The sequence below is a fragment of the Elgaria multicarinata genome, chromosome 6, assembly GCF_023053635.1.
Source record: "Elgaria multicarinata webbii isolate HBS135686 ecotype San Diego chromosome 6, rElgMul1.1.pri, whole genome shotgun sequence".
NCBI classification, from domain to species: Eukaryota; Metazoa; Chordata; class Lepidosauria; order Squamata; family Anguidae; genus Elgaria; species Elgaria multicarinata.
The window spans coordinates 89,501,677-89,521,242 of NC_086176.1; the positions used below are offsets into that span (position 1 = coordinate 89,501,677).

A 19,566-nucleotide genomic window follows, 5' to 3' on the forward strand; every position below is an offset into this window, starting at 1 on the left:
TTTTTTTTAAATGTATGTTTCTATAGTATTTGCAGATGAATACAGGCGCTAACTTTTTGGTTTGGTTTTAGAGACTACATTTAGTGAAATTCCAGCATGAATAGAAACTGGTCCTCTATTGTATGGAACAGAACTCTGGAGAATTTATCCCTCAAACATCTAGAGCCGGTTTTCAGGGATATGGGGCCACTGAGCCACAGTACATGGTAATGGCACAGAAGAGGCTGGGATTACTTGTATGCCAGTAATAGAGTTCTTGGATGAAATAGGTATAGCTATCTGCTCCTCATCCATGAATGAGAAGTACCTGTCATAAGGCAAAAAGATTAGGGAAAGACATCTCACCCTGTGTTTTAGGCAATGAGTACATTTTATTGTTGCTATTTTATTGTATTTCACCAAATTGTATTTCACCATTTTTTTTCTGTAAGGGAACTTACTGCACTGAATTGTTTTTAAATTGCATTTTACCTTGGGTGTGGTTTGGGGTACTCTTAGAAAAAGCAGCTTAAATGCACAAGCAACAACACTCAAAGCTGCATGCATCAGCACAATCAACGAAACAATGCTTAACTCCAAATACAAAAGATCTGCGTTCTCACTCATGAAAGCAGCACAGACCATCACTTGGAAAAAAAGAAAGAAAGCATTCTGAAAAGAGAATCAGTTCCCATTCATGCTGGAATTTCCCTAAATGTAGTCTCATACAATTAACAGAATGCTCAAAGCATCCCTGAAATGCCAGAAGTGATCGCATCAGCAATCCAGTGTGTCCCACAATGGTCCTTATGCCAAATGACTGAAAAAAACGTGGTTTTTCTTCAGGTAGTTTGCTACAGAGAATGGGTGATTCCAAAGATTGAGAAACACAACACAGTATAGAGATATCCGAACCAACTACCAGAATTCTCACTATATTTAATTTGTTCAAATAATAGTAAACAGTTTATATTCTGTTCCCTTAGTTAAAGAACTGTCATTTTATTCTAATCAAACAACACAAAATAGATTTGTTACAAAATTCCCATTTGTACATAGTCAAGTTGAATCAAAAGACGCCATGCCAAAGGATAGCTCTTCACAAGAAAATCAGCTTATCGCCTAGTTCTTGAGTACTTCAGTATAGGTGTGATGTGGACAACAGTATTCAGAGTTATGGAACTAAAATAAATACCTTAGGATGAGCAGATGTAATGAAAGCATCCATCCATTTAAACTAAGATATATCAGTAAAGCTGAGACATTAAGCGGAGCAACAATCCTATGATCCCTGGAAGACTGTTCCAGGAACCATAGGATATTTCGGAGTTTTCCTTCCAAGGCCATAGACATTGCTACGACCTCAGGATGGGAGGTCTGAACAGAGATGGTTTCCCCCTGCCCAACCTCAGAAAAGGATGCAAACAAGGGAGAAGGGAGTAAGGAGGGGAGGTGCTGAGGACCCACTATATCCTGAGCAATCCCAGCTCTTGCATCTTCACTAGACGAGCTCAAATGTGTGTCTAGTTATAAAAGTAAAAGGAGGATGGAGAGGCGAAGATCACTCCTTCTGTTCTACCGGACATCTTCCAGCAGACCGCTAGATATTTGGAGTACTCTGACAGAGTGCTCCCTCAGAAAGCACAGGATTTCGCTGTTATATACTTAAAACTAAGCATTAATCACATTGCCCAAATAAGCTGGGAACGAGGTGTTCATATCAAGTATTTCCTCTTCATTTCAAAAGAGGCAAAAATGTAACATGGCCTGCTTTTGTCAAGCCCAGTATATTAGTGAATCACATAGTCATAAGGTCTGTCTGAACAGCCATACTTTTCTAATTGAGGGAATCATAGAGGTGCTTTCACACACAAAAAATCACAAAAATCACATTATAGAGCAAAGAAACCCCTCCCCAAAAAACACCTCTAAAATTACCAGTGTATTATTAAGAAAACATCATGCTTAATTTAGACATTTAGAAATAGCAGTGAAATACTAATTGAATGCTATGCCCGTGGACCAGAATTATACTAAGCCTTTGTGCTAATTTCAATACAAAATCCGTTGCTGACTGAAAAACCTTTCAGACGCACAATTCTTTGCACATTATCTATAATGGCAGAATTCTATCATCTAATCGGCATTGAATTTAACGTACTTGGCTGGTTTGGACATCATGCTAAGCCATAGTTTAGAGTTATGCGAATGAGCTCCAGAGAGCCCTGGGCACATGCACTCACCCTTCCTCCTCTGGCAGAGCTGTAAGGAAAAGTTTGGAAGCTTTTGCCTCCATTTTAGATTAACTACTGCTTGCCATGTCATTTGAACCTGGACAAGCTGTGGTTAATCTTAACTGCATTTAAGGGAAACAAACCAACTTCAAACCATAGTTTATGAAGCTGGCTTGTTTCAATTAAACATAGTTAAAATTAACTACGGCTTAGGGCTTGGATAACATACTAAAACTGGACGAGAGAAAGAAGTGCTGGTTCTTATAACGCTAAATCATGGTTTAGCATTGTCTAAATGTAGCCAACATGTATCTACAAACTCCATAAGTACTCCCCACTGCAATTTCGAGTCATAAAGTTTCTGACTGTGGTAACCACCCTTGCCTCCTCCCACTACGTTTGAGAGAAGAAAAGATAAGGAGCAAAGTAGAACTCTCCTACCTCAGGGGAAACAAATATTTCAGCAAAAAGAATAAGTGGAAGGGCAGGTGCTGTTAAAGAGTTTCGCTCAACTAAAAAGGGTTAAGTACTACTCTCCCAGAACTACTGGCATATGTCATCACTGTGTTTCCAAACACTCAACCTATAGTTACCACACCATGCAATAATGGGAAACAACAGACTTTAAAAACAAAGCAAACTTGCAAATGGTTATTCCTAGAAATAAGGAAGCTTACGCACAAAGCTTCAAGTCTTCAAAAGATACAATCTGCCCACATGGAAATTCTCTCTTCATTCTGTGACTTGCTAGAAAGAGTCTGTGCAAAAATAATGCTGACTCCCTGTTAGCCATGACTGACAAAGCAGAAGCCGGACTCAGGAGTAAGTGCTTCCCTCTCAGTAGCCCTTGCCTTCCTTGGAGCAAATTCCAATAGCAGCTAAGCACAATGCCCCTAAACCCACAATCTGAAAAACACTTCACAGTCGGACATATTCGAAGTTTCAAGAGTGGGTTAGGGCACAAGCCTATTAGGACGGCCGTAAGCCTCCAAACCCGTATGCTTATGGCCATCCAATGCAGAGCAGGAGGAGCGGCAGAAGTGATCTTTGCCTCCTCACTCAATTCACTCTGCATTTTGGCTAGATGGGCTTTTTCGCCTCACTAGCTGGGGCTCTGTGGAGCAGGAAGGAAGGTGGCTGGGGAGGCATGAGAATACCTCGTAAGTTGGCCTCCCCAGTCCCCTCCCCTCCCACTGACATGCCCCCTTTCCCTCATCTCTGAGATCAACTTCTCTTCATGCCATCTGCGAGGGGAAGGGGAGGGAGCTTGGATTCCTGGCTCCAAGGTCGGAGTGCTTGCTCTGACCTCAGAACCAGGAATTCAAACTATCCTATGCCCCGTCCCCCAAACTCTATCTAGGGGCCATAGGATTGCTCCCTCCACTACCTCTCTAAAAATGTTTAAAACTACACTATGAAATAAATATAAAATATATTAAACATGCAGTTAAAACCAAAGCCCTACATATTCCTAACCACTGTACATTAGCCTATACACAAACAACTTTACTCAAGTCTGGGCTTTGATAAATGCCTGGAAAATTGTCAGGAAGAAAAGAGGTTGCAAGCTGTGGCAAAGTCACAGAAAATATCTTTATACATGCTCCCCTTACTGATATGCAGGGGGCTTTAGAAAGAAGCTGTTTTCAATTACACCTGCAGAGAAGAGATGGGATACAGCAGTGTAGGGTGCCTTACAGTATCAGAGTCACAAAACCTATTAAAACCATTGTGCTTTCAAAAGGCCAAAGGAATATCTTTTATTTTTAATTCTCCAATGTGATCCCAAATACAATTTCATTATACTTGGTCAATGAAAACAGAATGTTAGCACAAAAGTGTTTATCAAAACTAAAACGTTTGCATCTAAGGCAACCATCAACAATTCTTACCTTTAAAAGAAAAATCAGAAATAATAAATGACATTACTTGTTTGAAATTAAAAAAATGATATCTCTAGACGAAGGGTGGTTTAAAAATCTAATATAACAATAATAAAAAGATGATGATGTAGAAATAAAAAATAATATAGTGGGAATTTTTAAATGTAGGATGCAATCCATGTGTTGTTATTCATAACTGTTCTTGGATTGCAGCTTTTATGGATACAAGAAAATACAGAACATATGTGGAAGGAAAATTCTGTCTGTTTCAGAAGACATACTACAGTTTTAAAAATACTATTACATCTTATCTCCAAGTTCATCCTGAGCTGTTTAGATGAACAAAGTGAAGATAGTAACCAACTTTGTACATAAAGAAGGCTTGTGTAACTCATAAATATGGTAACATCCATACAGTTCGCATATAGGTTCTAATAGTAATAGCTCACCAAGAAGAGCAGACATGTTCTGAAAAATTCTCAGCAGCTCTTGGGTAAGGCAAGGACTATTCTCTAATGTCACTAGCCTAAGGAAGAAGAAGAAAAAAATCAAACACGGTTTTGAAAGACAGTCAACAGAAAACATTGAAAGTGAAGCACTCTGGTCAGCTTTCAAGGTTTATAAATTTGTCACTCACATTTATTATTTTATTTTTAAAAAAGATTGGTTAAAGGTGCTGAGATATTTATGCAATGAAGAAATGAACTATTAAACAGAAAGAAGGGAAAGGGCTTAAAGATGCTGGCTTTATAATGTCACTCCAAGGTGAATGACTAATAAATAACCCTATATTATTTTCCTCACTGTAACCTTAATTTATCCCATCTGTACTTTCTGCCCCCCTCCCCCATCTTCAGTACTTTGGATAGTAACCAATAGGGACCAAGTGCACATGGCCAGACCCACCGGGCTCTGGTCCATATGGCTGTGACATAGGACTTCTGGGAGCAAGCTCTGATACCAGTGAAAACACTGATTTCTGGAAGGGACAGGTTGCCAGTGTTTTTGTTTGCAGACCTGCTTCTCTCTCTGCCACAGTCCTATCCATCTTAGAAAAGATGTAGAATAGTGGCTCAGTACACCAGATAGGATATTCATGTTCAACAGCAGGCATAGGTTCCCTCCTCTTCATCTCCATATACCATGTTCTTGCATATAAACTACTGCACAAGTGACAGTATGCCATTTTCAAGGTTGGGATTGAGAGGCCTTTGGTTCAAAAGTAGTCCATAGCACACATCTCAGACTATTCCTGGCTATAAACAGTAGTGCTTGTCAACTGGAAACTGTGCATAAAAGTTCAGAAGCTATTGTTTCATAAAACATTAATATACAGTGCAGTTTATTGTTAAAATAATGTGTTAAATTTATCTTTTAAATGTCTTTTAAATTAGAGCCACAACTCTCATTCTCTCTCCTTATATAATGGCATCAATTTCAGCCTGAATGATCCTTTAGCTTCTGCTATATGTCAGCAATAAAATACTTTGTTTAAACACAAGGTCCTAGTAGATACGATGTCCTGTACTCTGACCTTAATAATTAGAATCACTGGAAGACGCAGGAAATGTCTACAGAACAATCCCACCAGTCAAATTCATCCAATTTATCAATTTAAAATATTTCAATTTTCAGTGTTTCAGTTAAAAGACCTTCAAAGTGGCTCACTACAATCATTATGCAGCAATAAAAGATGACAACAACAAAAACCCATAAAGGAGCAGGTGAATCTCAAAATCAGTCATTCATAACAGTGCATGTGTTTTAAAATGCATTATGGAAAGGTTCAGCCCTGATTGCTCAATTCTTTACCCTTTTGCTTGTCTTCTCCATTAGGATGTTAGGATACAAGACAAGCTCCTTCAAAACAATAAAATGTTAATAATCCTAGCAAGTATAAGGAGACTTGACTACTTGTGGCTTCACTACTGCACTTGCCCATCCTACCCTGGCCAAGTGGGCTTGCAGCATAGGCTATATGCTCCCTTCTTTTTAGTGTGTTCTTCTTCCCAGACTAACTGGCCTTCTCTTCTGGATTCTCTTCATGCCTCCTTCCTAATCCCCAGGGTCAAGTTAAGCTTCTTTTTCTAGATGGCTTCATAGCCTGAGCCTTGATTTCTAACTCTCAGGGGGGTCCTTATACCAGTTCTCTCACTGCGAGCTGGGACCCTGTTCTCCCTGGTCATCTTTGTCCCTATTTCCTTCTGTTCTTGCAGCTTCACCGCGGCTCCTTTTAAAGCCACATTTGCTGGAGTTATAGTATCTTATTTTTGCCTCCTCTGGCCTCCTGAGGCGTTTCCTTGGAGGCCACGCCCCTCCCAGCTGGCCATGCTCTTTCCCCACCTGTTCAGCTTCCCCGTTTGCCTCTGATTTGGGGAAAGCTAGATTGGAAAACAGGCGAGCAGAATCCACAATGGGAAACTGGCCAGACTGACAGAGTAGGTCTAAGCTTAGCCATATTCCAATATAGAATGCAATGTTTTTTCTCTTGTCAACGGCACGAAAGGAAGGCAGACATACCACAATTCTAATCCGTCTTCAAGAAGGTACACATGAGGGGGCTGGGAAACATCAGTGCTTAGCTGAATAACCGGGAGCAGGAAAGGATAAAGATTCTTGCTATCTGCTCCTAAGCCCTATGGAAAGAGCAAACATTGGTTAGACGATCTGAATACTTGCTGCTACTTCTGCTCCAGCTAACCAGAGGGATGACAGATGACTGCAATTAATGACAGATGACTGCAATTTAAAAATGTATTTTTAATGTGTTTTTATTTTGTTTTCATTCTTTCATTCAATTTGTTCACTGCTCCGAAATTCTTGAATGGGGAGCGGTATATAAATATTATAAATAAATGAGTTTCAGACCAGAATGGTACAAATAAGCACAACAGAACACAGGCAGGCGGCTATAATTCAAACTAATAAAATAGGTAGTATTTAGATAAGACACGGCTAAGCAGGGATATGAACTAGAAGAATTAGAACTACCAGAATTAGATAAAATACTAAATACTGTGGATCAAAGTGTAGATACAAAACAGACAGCGTACCATTCTTAAACTATTTTCTTTCTTTGATCATACATCAAGCTCACAGAAGGAGATCAGCAAGGGGACAAAATGTGCACTCACTGTTCTTAGTTAATCCAGTTTAGGAGATTGGTCAAATTGTTGCAGTAAGAGAGCTTATTATTAGCCCCATGAATGCCTCCTTAAAGGGAGGAGGATGGAAACAAGGGAGAGGGCCTTTTCAGTAGTGGCCCCCCAATTAATCAGTATGGGGAATGGTAATTATTCCAGATTAATATACTCTTGTATATATGTTTTTGGGCAGGATCTGGACACTACCAGTACTTCTGTAATAACCACTTGGACTTCTATGTAATTCAGTTGCCTGGCATTGATCTAGACAGAATCCAAGAACTACTAGATTGCAAGCAAAGTGCTGAGATTTGCTATCACGTTAGCAGAGATTGTTAGAGACAGATCCTAAAGAAATATTGGTTTCTGAGATTAATAACATTTCTAAAAAGCCACCCAATTAAATTAATTTACTCAAATATTATTTTGTAAGATACGCCAGATGCAGCAACAGCACCACCTAACTTTAAACAGCAATAAGTATCTCCCTCTGGACAAGGACTGGTTATGCCAAATAGGTCAAATCTCTTTATGCACATTATCAAGTTGTGACCCCATAAAAGAGATTCATACCTCTAGTCCAGAGGGGAAAGCAGACTTTCCCATTCGTTTCACTTCAAGTATACACTGAAATGCATCCGGAAAGCAGATTTGTGGAGGAATTCCATCTAAAAAATGGAATCTTCCCTTGGAAAAGCAAAAACAAAACCCCACAAGCTTCCAGGAGGAGTCTAGCAATTAAATGTATGGCTGAGAACAATTGAGACATGAAATGTTTGGATGCCAGTGGAAAGTTGAGGGGGAAAGTAAAATGGAAGTCAGGGAGAGAGGAAACTGGCCTGTTCAAGCTACTAATAGCTTGTAATAAGTATCCTGGAGGCTAAAACACACACACTCCTTTCCCTGCACTAGAGGGCTGTTTCAGGAGGAAGGAAAGACAAAGGGATACCCTGCCAGGATACCATTACTACACAAGCCAACGATAACAAAAGGAAAAGAGAGAAGATGTAGATATTTTACCTGGACAAGATGAATTAGGGTAGTGAGGATGGCACATCTCAACATATTGTGTTCTTCACTTTGTTTCCAAAGAAGAGGTAAATACTGAACCAAACACCCTACATACGGCCGTATCTGTAATTAAAATGAAAGCAACACCGTTTTAATAGATTAATGCATTTGTTCTGAAATTAAATGAGCTCTCAGCTCTACAGTTATGAAATCAAAGAAACATCTCCTTTGTTCACAGTTGCGCTCATGAAGGCTCTGAGAAGCTCCATGATTGCTTATTTACAAGAACATAGATATTTTCATAATTTCCACAAAAAATAAGTGAAACCATCAGGTAACACAGTACTGATGGCTATTAGTTGTAACTTTTAATGTTCTCATGGTAGAAAAAAACTTGTCTAAAATATAAATGATATTGATCCACATAAGATTTTGTAGGAAGAGCGTCAAGAAAAAGGCTTAAAAACAAGTAACATTAGAATTTTCTCAGAACTCTTGAGAGAGAATTTGGGATTGTGACACGGCACCTGTACTTTACATCTAAATGTTCATTCCGATATTGATAAAAGGGTTTTCATAACAACGTGGTTTTTTTCTGGGGGGTGGTATCTGAAGACAGCTCACGGTCCATCGATACCAGATGACCATCTCTAGTCTGAGTAATATTAAAGTCATAATACTTTTAACATTCACATGATATTTTGCTTCTTAAGTGTATCTTTGTTCAGTTTTTTTCTCTTGCGAGTGAAACAATCTAGTGTTATGCTAATCTGCCTTTAGAAATACCCATTTCCTGACTTATCCACCTTTTAACAATTTTTTTTTGTTTTCGATCGGGAGTGGCAACCTTTTTGGTATCAATTGTCACTGACCTACAGAAAAAAACCCAGTTGTAGACCACACATAATTATTAATCAATTGCTTAATTATATTAATTGTATTATAAGTTCTTAATTGTATTGTAAATACCATAAATCAATAAAAATATTATAATGCTTAGGAAGATAGTGTTGTGGTGCTGCCATCACATGAATCTTGGATTATACTTAGGTTGGATCAACAGACTAACAGGAGAAGTAGAACAGAGTAGAACAATACTCTAGTTATCCCTGGAGATGGAAGCAGGTGAAGACTCAGACCAGCTCCTATCATGGGACATTTCTGCCCAATCGGCTGCTCTCCTTCACTCAGGAAAGGCCCAGTGGGGCTGGGGGGAATTGCTGCTGGAAGATGCTCAGCTGGCCTCTCTCATTACATGCCTTTACTGGGGGTGTTGATGATAGCACGGTGAACATGCCCATGGGCCGGATGATGTTAAGTGAAGGACCCACTATCTGGTCCACCGGCTGTAGGTTTTCCACCTCCTTTAGATACTGCAGTTACTTGAAAATGTAGTCCCCCACAACTTATATATAATCAAACAGGGATAGATGTGCAGCCACTTTGGGATAGGGTTCTATTCCCCCATAAGGTTCAGGCTTGCAGCTTTGGAGTGCTTGTGAATGAAAGCTGGATTAAAGGAATGGACAGAGTTATTAAAACATATATAATGTAAATATTTTAATCGGGCAGCCAGTAATCACGAAGTTATGGTGCCCATCCCATACTATTTAATATCTGTATGAAACTGTTGGTTGTGGTCATCTGGAGATCTGGGGTGCAATCCCATCAATACACTGAGGACACCCATCTCTCTCTCTCTCTCTCTGTGTGTGTGTGTGTGTGTGTGTGTGTGTGTGTGTGTGTGTGTTTCCATCAGAATCTAAAGAGGCAATGGAAGTTCAATGATAGAACTCCCTACTGGGAATGTGCATGTTATTCCACCCCTGCTTTTACATGCAAGGCCAAGACAGTTGTCTTTCAGTTCTCTTTTGGGGCGTTCTAACAATTTTAATGTAATGCAATGCTGCTATTTAATTTTGTTTTGTCTTCAGCTGTTTTGGTGGTATTTTTAGGCAACCTAATTTTTATTCAATTATTGCTTGAAATTATTTTTTTCCTCAATTAAAAAAAATGTGCTGAGTGTGTGTGGATGCATACACGCAGAAATGGGAATTAACATTCATGTATTCACAATATATATATATATTTATATAAACTGTCAAATCACTGAAGACACATTAGCTTAAGCTGTGTATTTAGAAGCGCAAAAGAGATTTCATGTTACATGTTCACTAACTTACCTGCAAACTGACTCTTTCAATTACACAAGAGAGAACATGAAGCACATGCATTTTTGTGTCACATTCTCTAACCTCTTGAAGAAGCTGAAAGAGCAGGGTAAACACAGATTCTAGATACTGTAAGAGAGAGATAATACGGGTCTGAGTTAGTGGGGACATTGGTACAGATCTTGACTGAACATTCAATTGTTCCAGGGACCTGAAACAAAAATATTTGAATAGTCAGTTCACCATCTGAAATAGAGGCCCAACATTAGATATCGTTTTAGTCACTACCAGCACACAGTCCCTTCTTGTTCTGACATCTGTACGACTTTTTTGTCCTGGCCGTCTTTTATTCGTTGTTGCTCTTTTCCTCAACATCCTACCTTTTGTCTTTTCTCCCCTGCCTTTCTCTCCTTCTCAGCTTATGCCTAGCAGTTTTAAAATATTTGAAATGCTATTGAAATGAAAACTACTCTATTTGCTTTGGGGGGAAAAACCAATGATAGGCCTCATTAAGGGTACAACATCTACCAGTTATGCACCACCGAAGAATAAGTAACAAGACATATATCAGGAACTGCAAAAGAGGGAAGGGTGACGAAGAGGCTTATAAACAGCCCAAATGACAGCCTGCTAAGGATGCACCCTAACAATCCCATTATATGTTTACATATAATACATGTCTGCAGCAAGATAATCATATGTAGAATAGAGCCTCTACAACTGACTTTAAATACTTTAGTTGTACTCTGACACCTTCAGTTAAGAGTTCAGAAGAACTCTCAAGGCAATGGTAGCATGTGGAACTTTAAGGGAACTTCAGATTTCACTTAAGAAATCACTGGCTGCGTTTGGACAACACAATAGTCAACGGTGACATAATAATCAACTCAACAGTTGTTTATCTAGGAGGTACTCCCCACATGAAATGATAATAATCAACCGTGACATGGATTAGGATCAGCGTTGAGTAGACTATTAGTTCATGCTGAATTGACTCACTTAGCTCCTGCCCTCTCTCCCTCCCCAGTCCTTCTACTAGTATCCCATCAGCCATTGCTGCCAAAAATCTATCCTGCCGGCTGGACTAGAGCAGCTGCCACCACTTTGACCACTCTTGCCTTGTGACTTTGTGGCTGACAAAATAACCAACGGTGGCCAAGGAAATAACCAAAGGTGCCCTCCATATAACACAATAACCAATGGTGGTTCAAATAGTCAACTCTGCACATCTTTGGTTATTTGCATTGGTTATCTCAGCCAAATAACCAACCATTGGTTAAAAAAACTCCCTCCACACAAGCCGTTAACACACGGTGGGTTAAATAACCAACCATTGTCTATTTAAACCACCATTGGTTATCGTGTTGTCTGATTCCAGTCACTGTTAAATTCTAACACCACCACAAGAAGAGATTCTTTGCTTTTAAATTTAGAGCATTTGAAAAACAATACATATCACATTAACTGTGGCAATCAGAGTATTTTAAGAAGGAAAAAATCCAGGTAAATGAGCTATTCATCTATTCTTACAAATAAAAGGACTTACTGGTAAGAACTGGTCAGTCCTAAACTCAAAGTCGTCCACAGGTAAATACAGTTAAGAAAAATGGATTTCTTTGCATAAAGAATGTTTTGAAATAAACACCACCAAATCAATATGATTTCAAAATATTTTAAATGGTGAAAAGGATATTAAGTTTCAGAGTTGTAGCTGTCTCAATACGAACCTGAAAGAAAATAATTGAATCAGAATGTATGTTTCCCAGCATGTTACCATTCCTTATAAAGTATTTTCCAAAGAAACACTTAATACTTTTAAAAGAAAAACTTGCTATACATTCCAACACAGTTAGCTCAAGAGCTTTCAATTAAAACACAGTTTAGCTTTTAAAATCTTACATTTAAGAACTTGTGCAGATCACTTTGTCCTTAAACATCTTCCCAAAGTGCTTTTTAACTCTGCATCATGCTTATTAAATATATAGATATTTTAATGTATCTGAAATGAATGATATTGATATGATATCCATAAATAACTTTCTCTCACATTTGACAACCAAAATGGCACTCAACTTTCACATTTGAGGACAAAAGTAAAGTGCATTTATTTTCTTTGTTTGAAATTGACAATATTCCGGCTAAGAGATAGAAAAAAAATCATATTGTGCAATAAGCCTGTGGTGGAAATTATTCAGAGCAATATGAGTTTTCTTCAGACTGATATGCCTTGCAGTGTGTCTTATCTTTTTTATTAAAAATGTTACCCTTTCAAGGCTTTTCTTTTTGCTATTTGAACTACCTGCCAGTCAGAACTACCAATTCAGGAGCTATAAACTTGCATTATAGCTCTACTTGGTAAATGTAATTTCATAACACAATCTAAACAGATTTGGAAACAGAGATACGTTGCCCAAGTTAAAACTATACAGAGAAATATCCACTGTTCTCTCAAAGACAAGCCAATGAAAGTAATAGATGTACTAAAGATTACAGAATATATATATATATATATATATATATTTATATATATATATATATATAGGAAAACAGATGTAAAGGTTTATGATTACAACAAAAACATGTAAAAGTCACCAACTTTGCTAATCCACCTTTGTCTGCATACATCTGAATAGCACACAGCTATTATTCTGAATGTTCCCTGACTCTGAAATAGCCCATCACCCTCCTCCTCCTCCCTCTTGTAGCCAGTGTAGATTTGGTTACATCTCCACGCTTGGAAATGCAGTGCAGAGATGGGAAAGGGGGGCGTTCCCGAGGGGTGGGGAGAGGAGGAGACTGGGACTGTGGCCACATGGCTTTTCCTATAGCTGCCAGTCACTTTCCCTCTCCCTCTGAAGCACTGCTGCTAGATGGGTGAAAGCACCCACTTAGCAGAAATGCAGATTGTCTGGAGAATGGAGGTGAAGACTGTCTCCACGCCCAAGCCATCCTGCATTGGATACTCAGCAACCTCAAAGTTAGGGGTCAGCTGACTATCCTCGCAGGACTGTATCCTAAATTACTCCTTCTCCTATAGTCCCCTCCAAATCTGCTCCCAAGGGTTGGGGAATTCCCCACAGCAGATTTAAAGAGGTGTGTGTGTGTGTGTGTGTGTGTGTGGGCGAAATTAGGAGAAGGGAAACTCCTACTACAAGAGCTGAAGTCTGCTCATGCAAGATTGATTTTAGCCTACTGCCTGCAAACTGGAAAAGAACATCTGGGTATATGATTAATCCAAAATATCTATCCAAGAGATATACATACCACTAAGTCTTGGTCCTGAAGCAAATTACAGATCGCTTCATATAACATAGGTCTCAAGTCAGACTTGAATTTCACAGAAATCCATTGTCCAATTAGCCAGATCACTCGCCGACGTATTGGTTTATACCTTTAAATGTAACAATAATCAGTGTTTAAAGGGAGGATCATTAAAATTGTATTGAACTGAACTGCTTAAGGGTTAATGTTCAAAACATTTTCCATTAGTTTATCATTTCTACCAACGAAGTACAACACACATCTTCTTTTTTTAATCAATAGACTGCCTTGCTCTTCACCTCTCTGCCTTGCCCCCAGCAGACTTAGCAGGGTTAGAATACTGCAGAAGAAATCATTGACAGATGTTTTTAGGAGAAAACATACAACATGCATCCGCAGTGTTTTAATCATATCAAAGAGAAATAATATGTTTGTTTACAGAACTTTTCATACCAGACAAGCATTCCAGAAGTGAAATTAGATAGACATTCTATGAATTTATTTTCTGTAGTCACTGCGAACATTGACATATTTGGAATCTATAGCTCCCACAGTATTTAATATTCTTCATTAAAAAATAATAATTAAAAGCCTTAGAAGCAATGCTTTAGCTTTAGATCATTTCATATAGAGCTTGATTGTGCATGGGTATGTATATATGTATAATACATTAAAGATATTGAAATTTTATTTATTTATTGTATTTTTATACCACCCAATAGCCGAAGCTTTCTGGGTGGTTTACAAAAATTAGAGCCATAAAAACCATTCAAAATATAAAACAAACAGTATAAAAGCATAATACAAAATACAATATAAATTTGCATCCAGATTATATTTACAGCATACCTTTAAGTATTCAAAGTACTACTGCATCTGTAACATTGACTCTGCAGTCACCTAGGAGCACAGGAAGCTGCCCTATAATGAGTCAGAGCATTGGTTCATCTAGCCCAGTATTGTCAACACTGATTGGCAGCAGCTCCCCAATTCTTTTCCTTGCCCTACCTGAAGAAGCCGGGGATTGAACTTGGGACCTTCTGCATGTAAAGCAGGTGCTCTATCACACTGAGCTACGTCCCCTTAAATTTACTTACAAATTGCTGCATCTTAAGCCAAACCATAATGCAAAGGTTATGAAATAATAAATACTGGGTGCCTTGTAACACTGCAACCCAAACGGAGCTATTACTCAGAGCACCGTGGCATGATGCATGCGTCCCTCCTCCAAACCCATCAAAGCTGCACGCAGCCCACTGCATATTAAGGGAGGAGAACTGAGAGGAGCAACAGCAACCAAAGCACCTGCTACTCCAGCATTTATCTCAGAGCCAAGGTCTAGAACGGGGTGGCGGGTGGGGGTGCTATACAGCTCAAAGCAGTTATACTCTTAGGCTAAAAGAAGATGGACCAAAAAAGGAGAGTGGATCAAGCCACTGTCCATATCACCATGAAAGTAAAAGTCATTTTCCTGAACTGTAAAACATAACTGAAGAAAGAAGACTTTGCTCTTTTTAGATCAAAACATTGCTGAATTTATATCAACAGCAAATAAGAAAGGGCATGTACCTGTTATGAGTGACTTGCAATTCTGCTAGTAGCTGGTTTTTAAACCAATGGTCAAAATCCACACTGTCAAATAGCTCATATGCTGCCAGTCCAACTGCATTATACACTGGATGGGAGAGGAATTAAATGTCATAACCTTTCGTTTTTAAACAAAACTACTTAAGATACATATTTAAAATTAAGTAAACATCTTAGTTCAAAAGGTTATTTCATCCACACCTTCTCTTTCTCTCTCTCTCACATACACACACACCACATGTGTGGTTTTTAAAACTATTGCCTTGGCTCCAAGCACAAGAACACAAAAAGAGCCATGGTGGATCAGACCAAAGGCCTTTCTAATCAAGAATTTTGCTCCCACAGTAGCCAATGAAATGACGATGGGAAGTCCACAAGCAGGACATGAGCTGTTATTTCCAATCCCAACGGTGTAAATGAGGAAGGCAAAACCCTAAATGTATAACTGCACATTCTAAAACCTCTCTGTTTGGTCACACATATTAAAACACATTGAAAACATTGAGAAACTTATTTTAAGGAAGCTCAAGAAAATGCAAACATTGCATTGCTCAATAGGACCATCTAACCCAGCCAGCATTCTAACAGTGGCTAGCTTTGGAATCTCACACGAAGAAAACAGGGGAGATAGCAATTTCCTAATGACTTGGTTAGCACATAATGCTAACCCATGCATTATTTAACTCAGGGGCTGTTGAAATCTTAGTTGCCGTGATGTGCGATCCGACATGCTAACTACCATTGCTTGTTAACCACGAACAACACAGGGAACCTATGATTTGTTGTTTGGTTGTGAACTCTGGGTTGTTTAAACCGTGGATTACCATTACATGTGAACCCAGAACTGTGGATTGTTCAAGGGTTGTTTCGCCAGGCTAGAGAGGTACCAGGAGAGTGGTAAAAAAAAAACCTCAGCAGTACTACATGCTAGTACTACAGTGAGGAAACATCCCAAGGGTTGAGAAATCGAACCATGGTTTGTCCTCTCATCTGCCTGACAAAGGAAACTAACAATTGTTTAAATAAACCATGAGTTAGCATTACATGCAAAACAGGTCATTGTATGTGTGCCCAGTATCTGGTAATTAGCAGCCCACTGCATCTGAACAAGAAAGGTCTATTTAGCTCTTATGGTTAATCATTTATTTTTTTAAAAAAAATCCTTTCGGAATCAATGCAGCAAGTGACCATTATTCTGCAATCGTTGGACATAATTTTTACACCTACTGTATAAATTTATTTATTTATTACATTTCTATACCGCCCAATAGCCGGAGCTCTCTGGGCGGTTCACAATAAAGAGAAAAAAGACTATGATCGGGTTTACATGATTGGGGTGGGAAAATATTGGCTTATTTTTCGGAACACAGCTTGGCTGGGATTTTGGAACCATGGATTTTTCCAGGCTTGCAGGGTTGGAACCATGGCTTGTTCTAGGCTTGCAGGGTCGAAAACCACCCCCACCACCTCCCTTCTCCGGGTTCAAACGTCATGCCAAACTGAACCTAGCAAGGGTAATTATGGTAATTAGGCAGAGCACAATGGGCATACACGGGGTGGGAAAATAACTTCTTTTCCCTCCCCAATCAAGCAAACCTTCCCTATATCTCCATTCACTAAGCTTGAGATTACAATTTCTCCTGAATCTACTTGTACACGTGAATACATATACACACATACATCCAAATACACACACCCAAAAATATGTTTTACAGCACAACCCTATGTCTACTCAGAAGTCCCACTGAGTTCTCACTCTCCAAAAAGTGGAGCCTTGGAAGAGCAATGTAAAAGATGAGTTCTAAAAAAAAACTTTGCTAAAAAAAAAATCCCAGGCTCTTCTCGCTGGACTATTTCCACTGTTTATTTCGACATTTGTTTTCAAAACCTCGGAGCGTTAAAATGTTGCTCATTATTAGAAGAGTTCAGAAGACAAGCAACAACACGTCTGCAAATGTAAAATATGAGAAATGTAATTTACCAGCATCTTTAATCAGCAGAGTTTGAGTATTATCCATGTTGGTGGGACCTAAAAGAAAAGAAACTTTATTTCAATAATTAAGCTGAAAAATAAAAAACTACTAAAAAAAACCACACCAAGTGTGTAAAAAATAATTCGTGAGTTAAACTATAATGCAGAAAAACAGAGAGCAAGACCATGTAAGCCCCTTGGGTTCCTTGCAAGAGGAAAAAAGGTGGAACATAAATAATAAATAAATTAATAAATATTCCAGTGTACTTATGAATAAATTGTGCATGTTGCAAATGTCAAGGAATATACATTAGCTTTTTAAAGAGCATAATCCTCAAAGTGGGAAGATACACTCCATAATGAGGGGCAGACAGTACTAGGAAAGGGAATGTGGATACCAATGGGCAGTATCTGATGTTGCCCACATGTTAGTGGGACCCATCATTAGCACATCATGAACCTAGCAGATATGTAAATAAAGGGAAACATGCCGAAACGCTGGTTTCCGGAATGGGGCAGCTCAGCGGAGCTGGTTGAAGGGAGCTCTACGGCACATTCCAAAAATGAGCATTTCCACTAGTTTCTGGGGTGGCTTTAAGAAGTGCTAGGGCACGTTCAGATGACACAATAGTCAACCATGCGTTAATAGTCAACTACATGGTTGACTATTTAGGGGGTACACCCCACACACAACATAATAATAATCGACTGTGAGTTGCATGGCCGTGCTTCCCGGGAGTCTGCAGGTATGTGAAATAGTCAACAGAGCCCACCACATGACACAATAATCAACGGTTGTGCAAATAGTCAACACTGCACATTTTTGATTATTTGCATTGGTTGTTTAAGGGAAATAAAGTGTGGTGCTTAAAAGGCTCGCCAGACAACACAATAGTCAACGGTTGACTATTTAAGCAACAGTTGACTATTTAATCAACCACTGACTATCATGCTGTCCGAACCCAGTCCTAGTTTCTTGATGAGGTAGTGGAGGGTCCTGCTGCTGCAACAGAAAGAGTAGGAGTGCACTAGCAGTATAGTGTACTGCTGAGGCAACTGCTCGCATTATCAGCACTAAAGTTCCCTATAAACATGAAACAAAAGCAGGGCACTTTCAGAAGTCATATTCTCTGAACTTTCAAATCATGGTTTGGAGGACTGGGAATGGGATGCTACTCATTCCCAATCACACAAGCTGCTCATTCTCAATCCCCCAAATTACAGTTTGGAAAATTAGAGATTGTAATACTTGCATGCGGCTACTGAATTTGAGTGAGATCCTTTTGAATCACCCAAAAACTGCCTCCTCTACTTGTTAGGGGACATGGCTCATTTTGTTACATTCTCCATCTAGAGGGAAAGTGAAATCACTAAACTAATTTGGAAAAATCTAGCATTTTCCCTTTTTTTATGTGTGTGTTTGACAACAAACAATATGTAAAACTTCTACAACTAAGTGCAGTACTTGCACCATTTAAGTATGGTACAAAGTCTTGTATTAACAAGGAATTCCTTGGAGCACATAGGGGAGCAGTATTTCAGCTCTGGGTAATATTTTCAGGCAGTGTTGTCTCCACCTTGATAAAAGATATTCATCCTTACTCAATGATTGTCCAAGAAACGAACTTGTACTTTTATTTATTAATTTAATTGACAGGGTGCTCCCAGGCATTTCAATAAATGTTGGACAAGGTAGCTCATTAAAATCATAAGAAGAATATTGATTGTAGAAGTGTAGATTTCAGAAATGTTTAATTTAGCAAAGAATTAAAACTGATTGATATAATTTAGCGAAATCAAATGCTATAAGCCTCATGGATACATTCCTATACTAACTCTAGCTGGTGAACATCCCAGAAGAAAAGAACATGACAGCTAATTGCATTTCCTTAATACACTTCTAATTTCCCCCCCAGAAGAGTTACCTGTTTCCAGGAATCTTCAGTGTAGTCCCAATAAGAGCCCAACTTAGAGAATAGTAGCCAAATATTTATAAAACAATAGAAGCTTAACATCTTCAAAATATAAGTATTCATTCTATATATCATATAATTTAAATAGTACTTTAAAACTACCTTGTAGAGTGTGAACCATTTCTAGAAGAACTGGAGTAAGAGTCTGATTATATTCATGAAAAATATCAATGAAGAGCACTTCTGTGCATGGCTGAAAAGAAGTTACAGTTGTTTATTATAAAAGGCAAAAATAGATTAAACAAGTTAGGTTTTAAAAAATAGGATATTAAGAACATTGCTAAATAGGACATGAAACAAACATGCAAGACATTCTTCAACTAATGTCAAAACAGGGCCTAAAAAGAAAAAG

General features: G+C 38.7%; 1 protein-coding gene across 1 annotated transcript in view; it reads right to left on the reverse strand.

The window, feature by feature from the left end:
* Positions 1–19,566, reverse strand: part of IPO11 (importin 11) — an 84,978-nt gene that overhangs the window by 44,329 nt on the left and 21,083 nt on the right. The window contains exons 12-21 of the mRNA XM_063128025.1: positions 19,317–19,407; positions 17,251–17,298; positions 15,252–15,357; positions 13,686–13,812; positions 12,115–12,148; positions 11,968–12,008; positions 10,434–10,550; positions 8,260–8,373; positions 6,617–6,732; positions 4,546–4,622 (exon numbers count right to left, since the gene is read on the reverse strand). Coding sequence (XP_062984095.1) covers positions 4,546–4,622; positions 6,617–6,732; positions 8,260–8,373; positions 10,434–10,550; positions 11,968–12,008; positions 12,115–12,148; positions 13,686–13,812; positions 15,252–15,357; positions 17,251–17,298; positions 19,317–19,407 — 871 coding nt within the window. The remainder of the gene's footprint in view (positions 1–4,545; positions 4,623–6,616; positions 6,733–8,259; positions 8,374–10,433; positions 10,551–11,967; positions 12,009–12,114; positions 12,149–13,685; positions 13,813–15,251; positions 15,358–17,250; positions 17,299–19,316; positions 19,408–19,566) is intronic.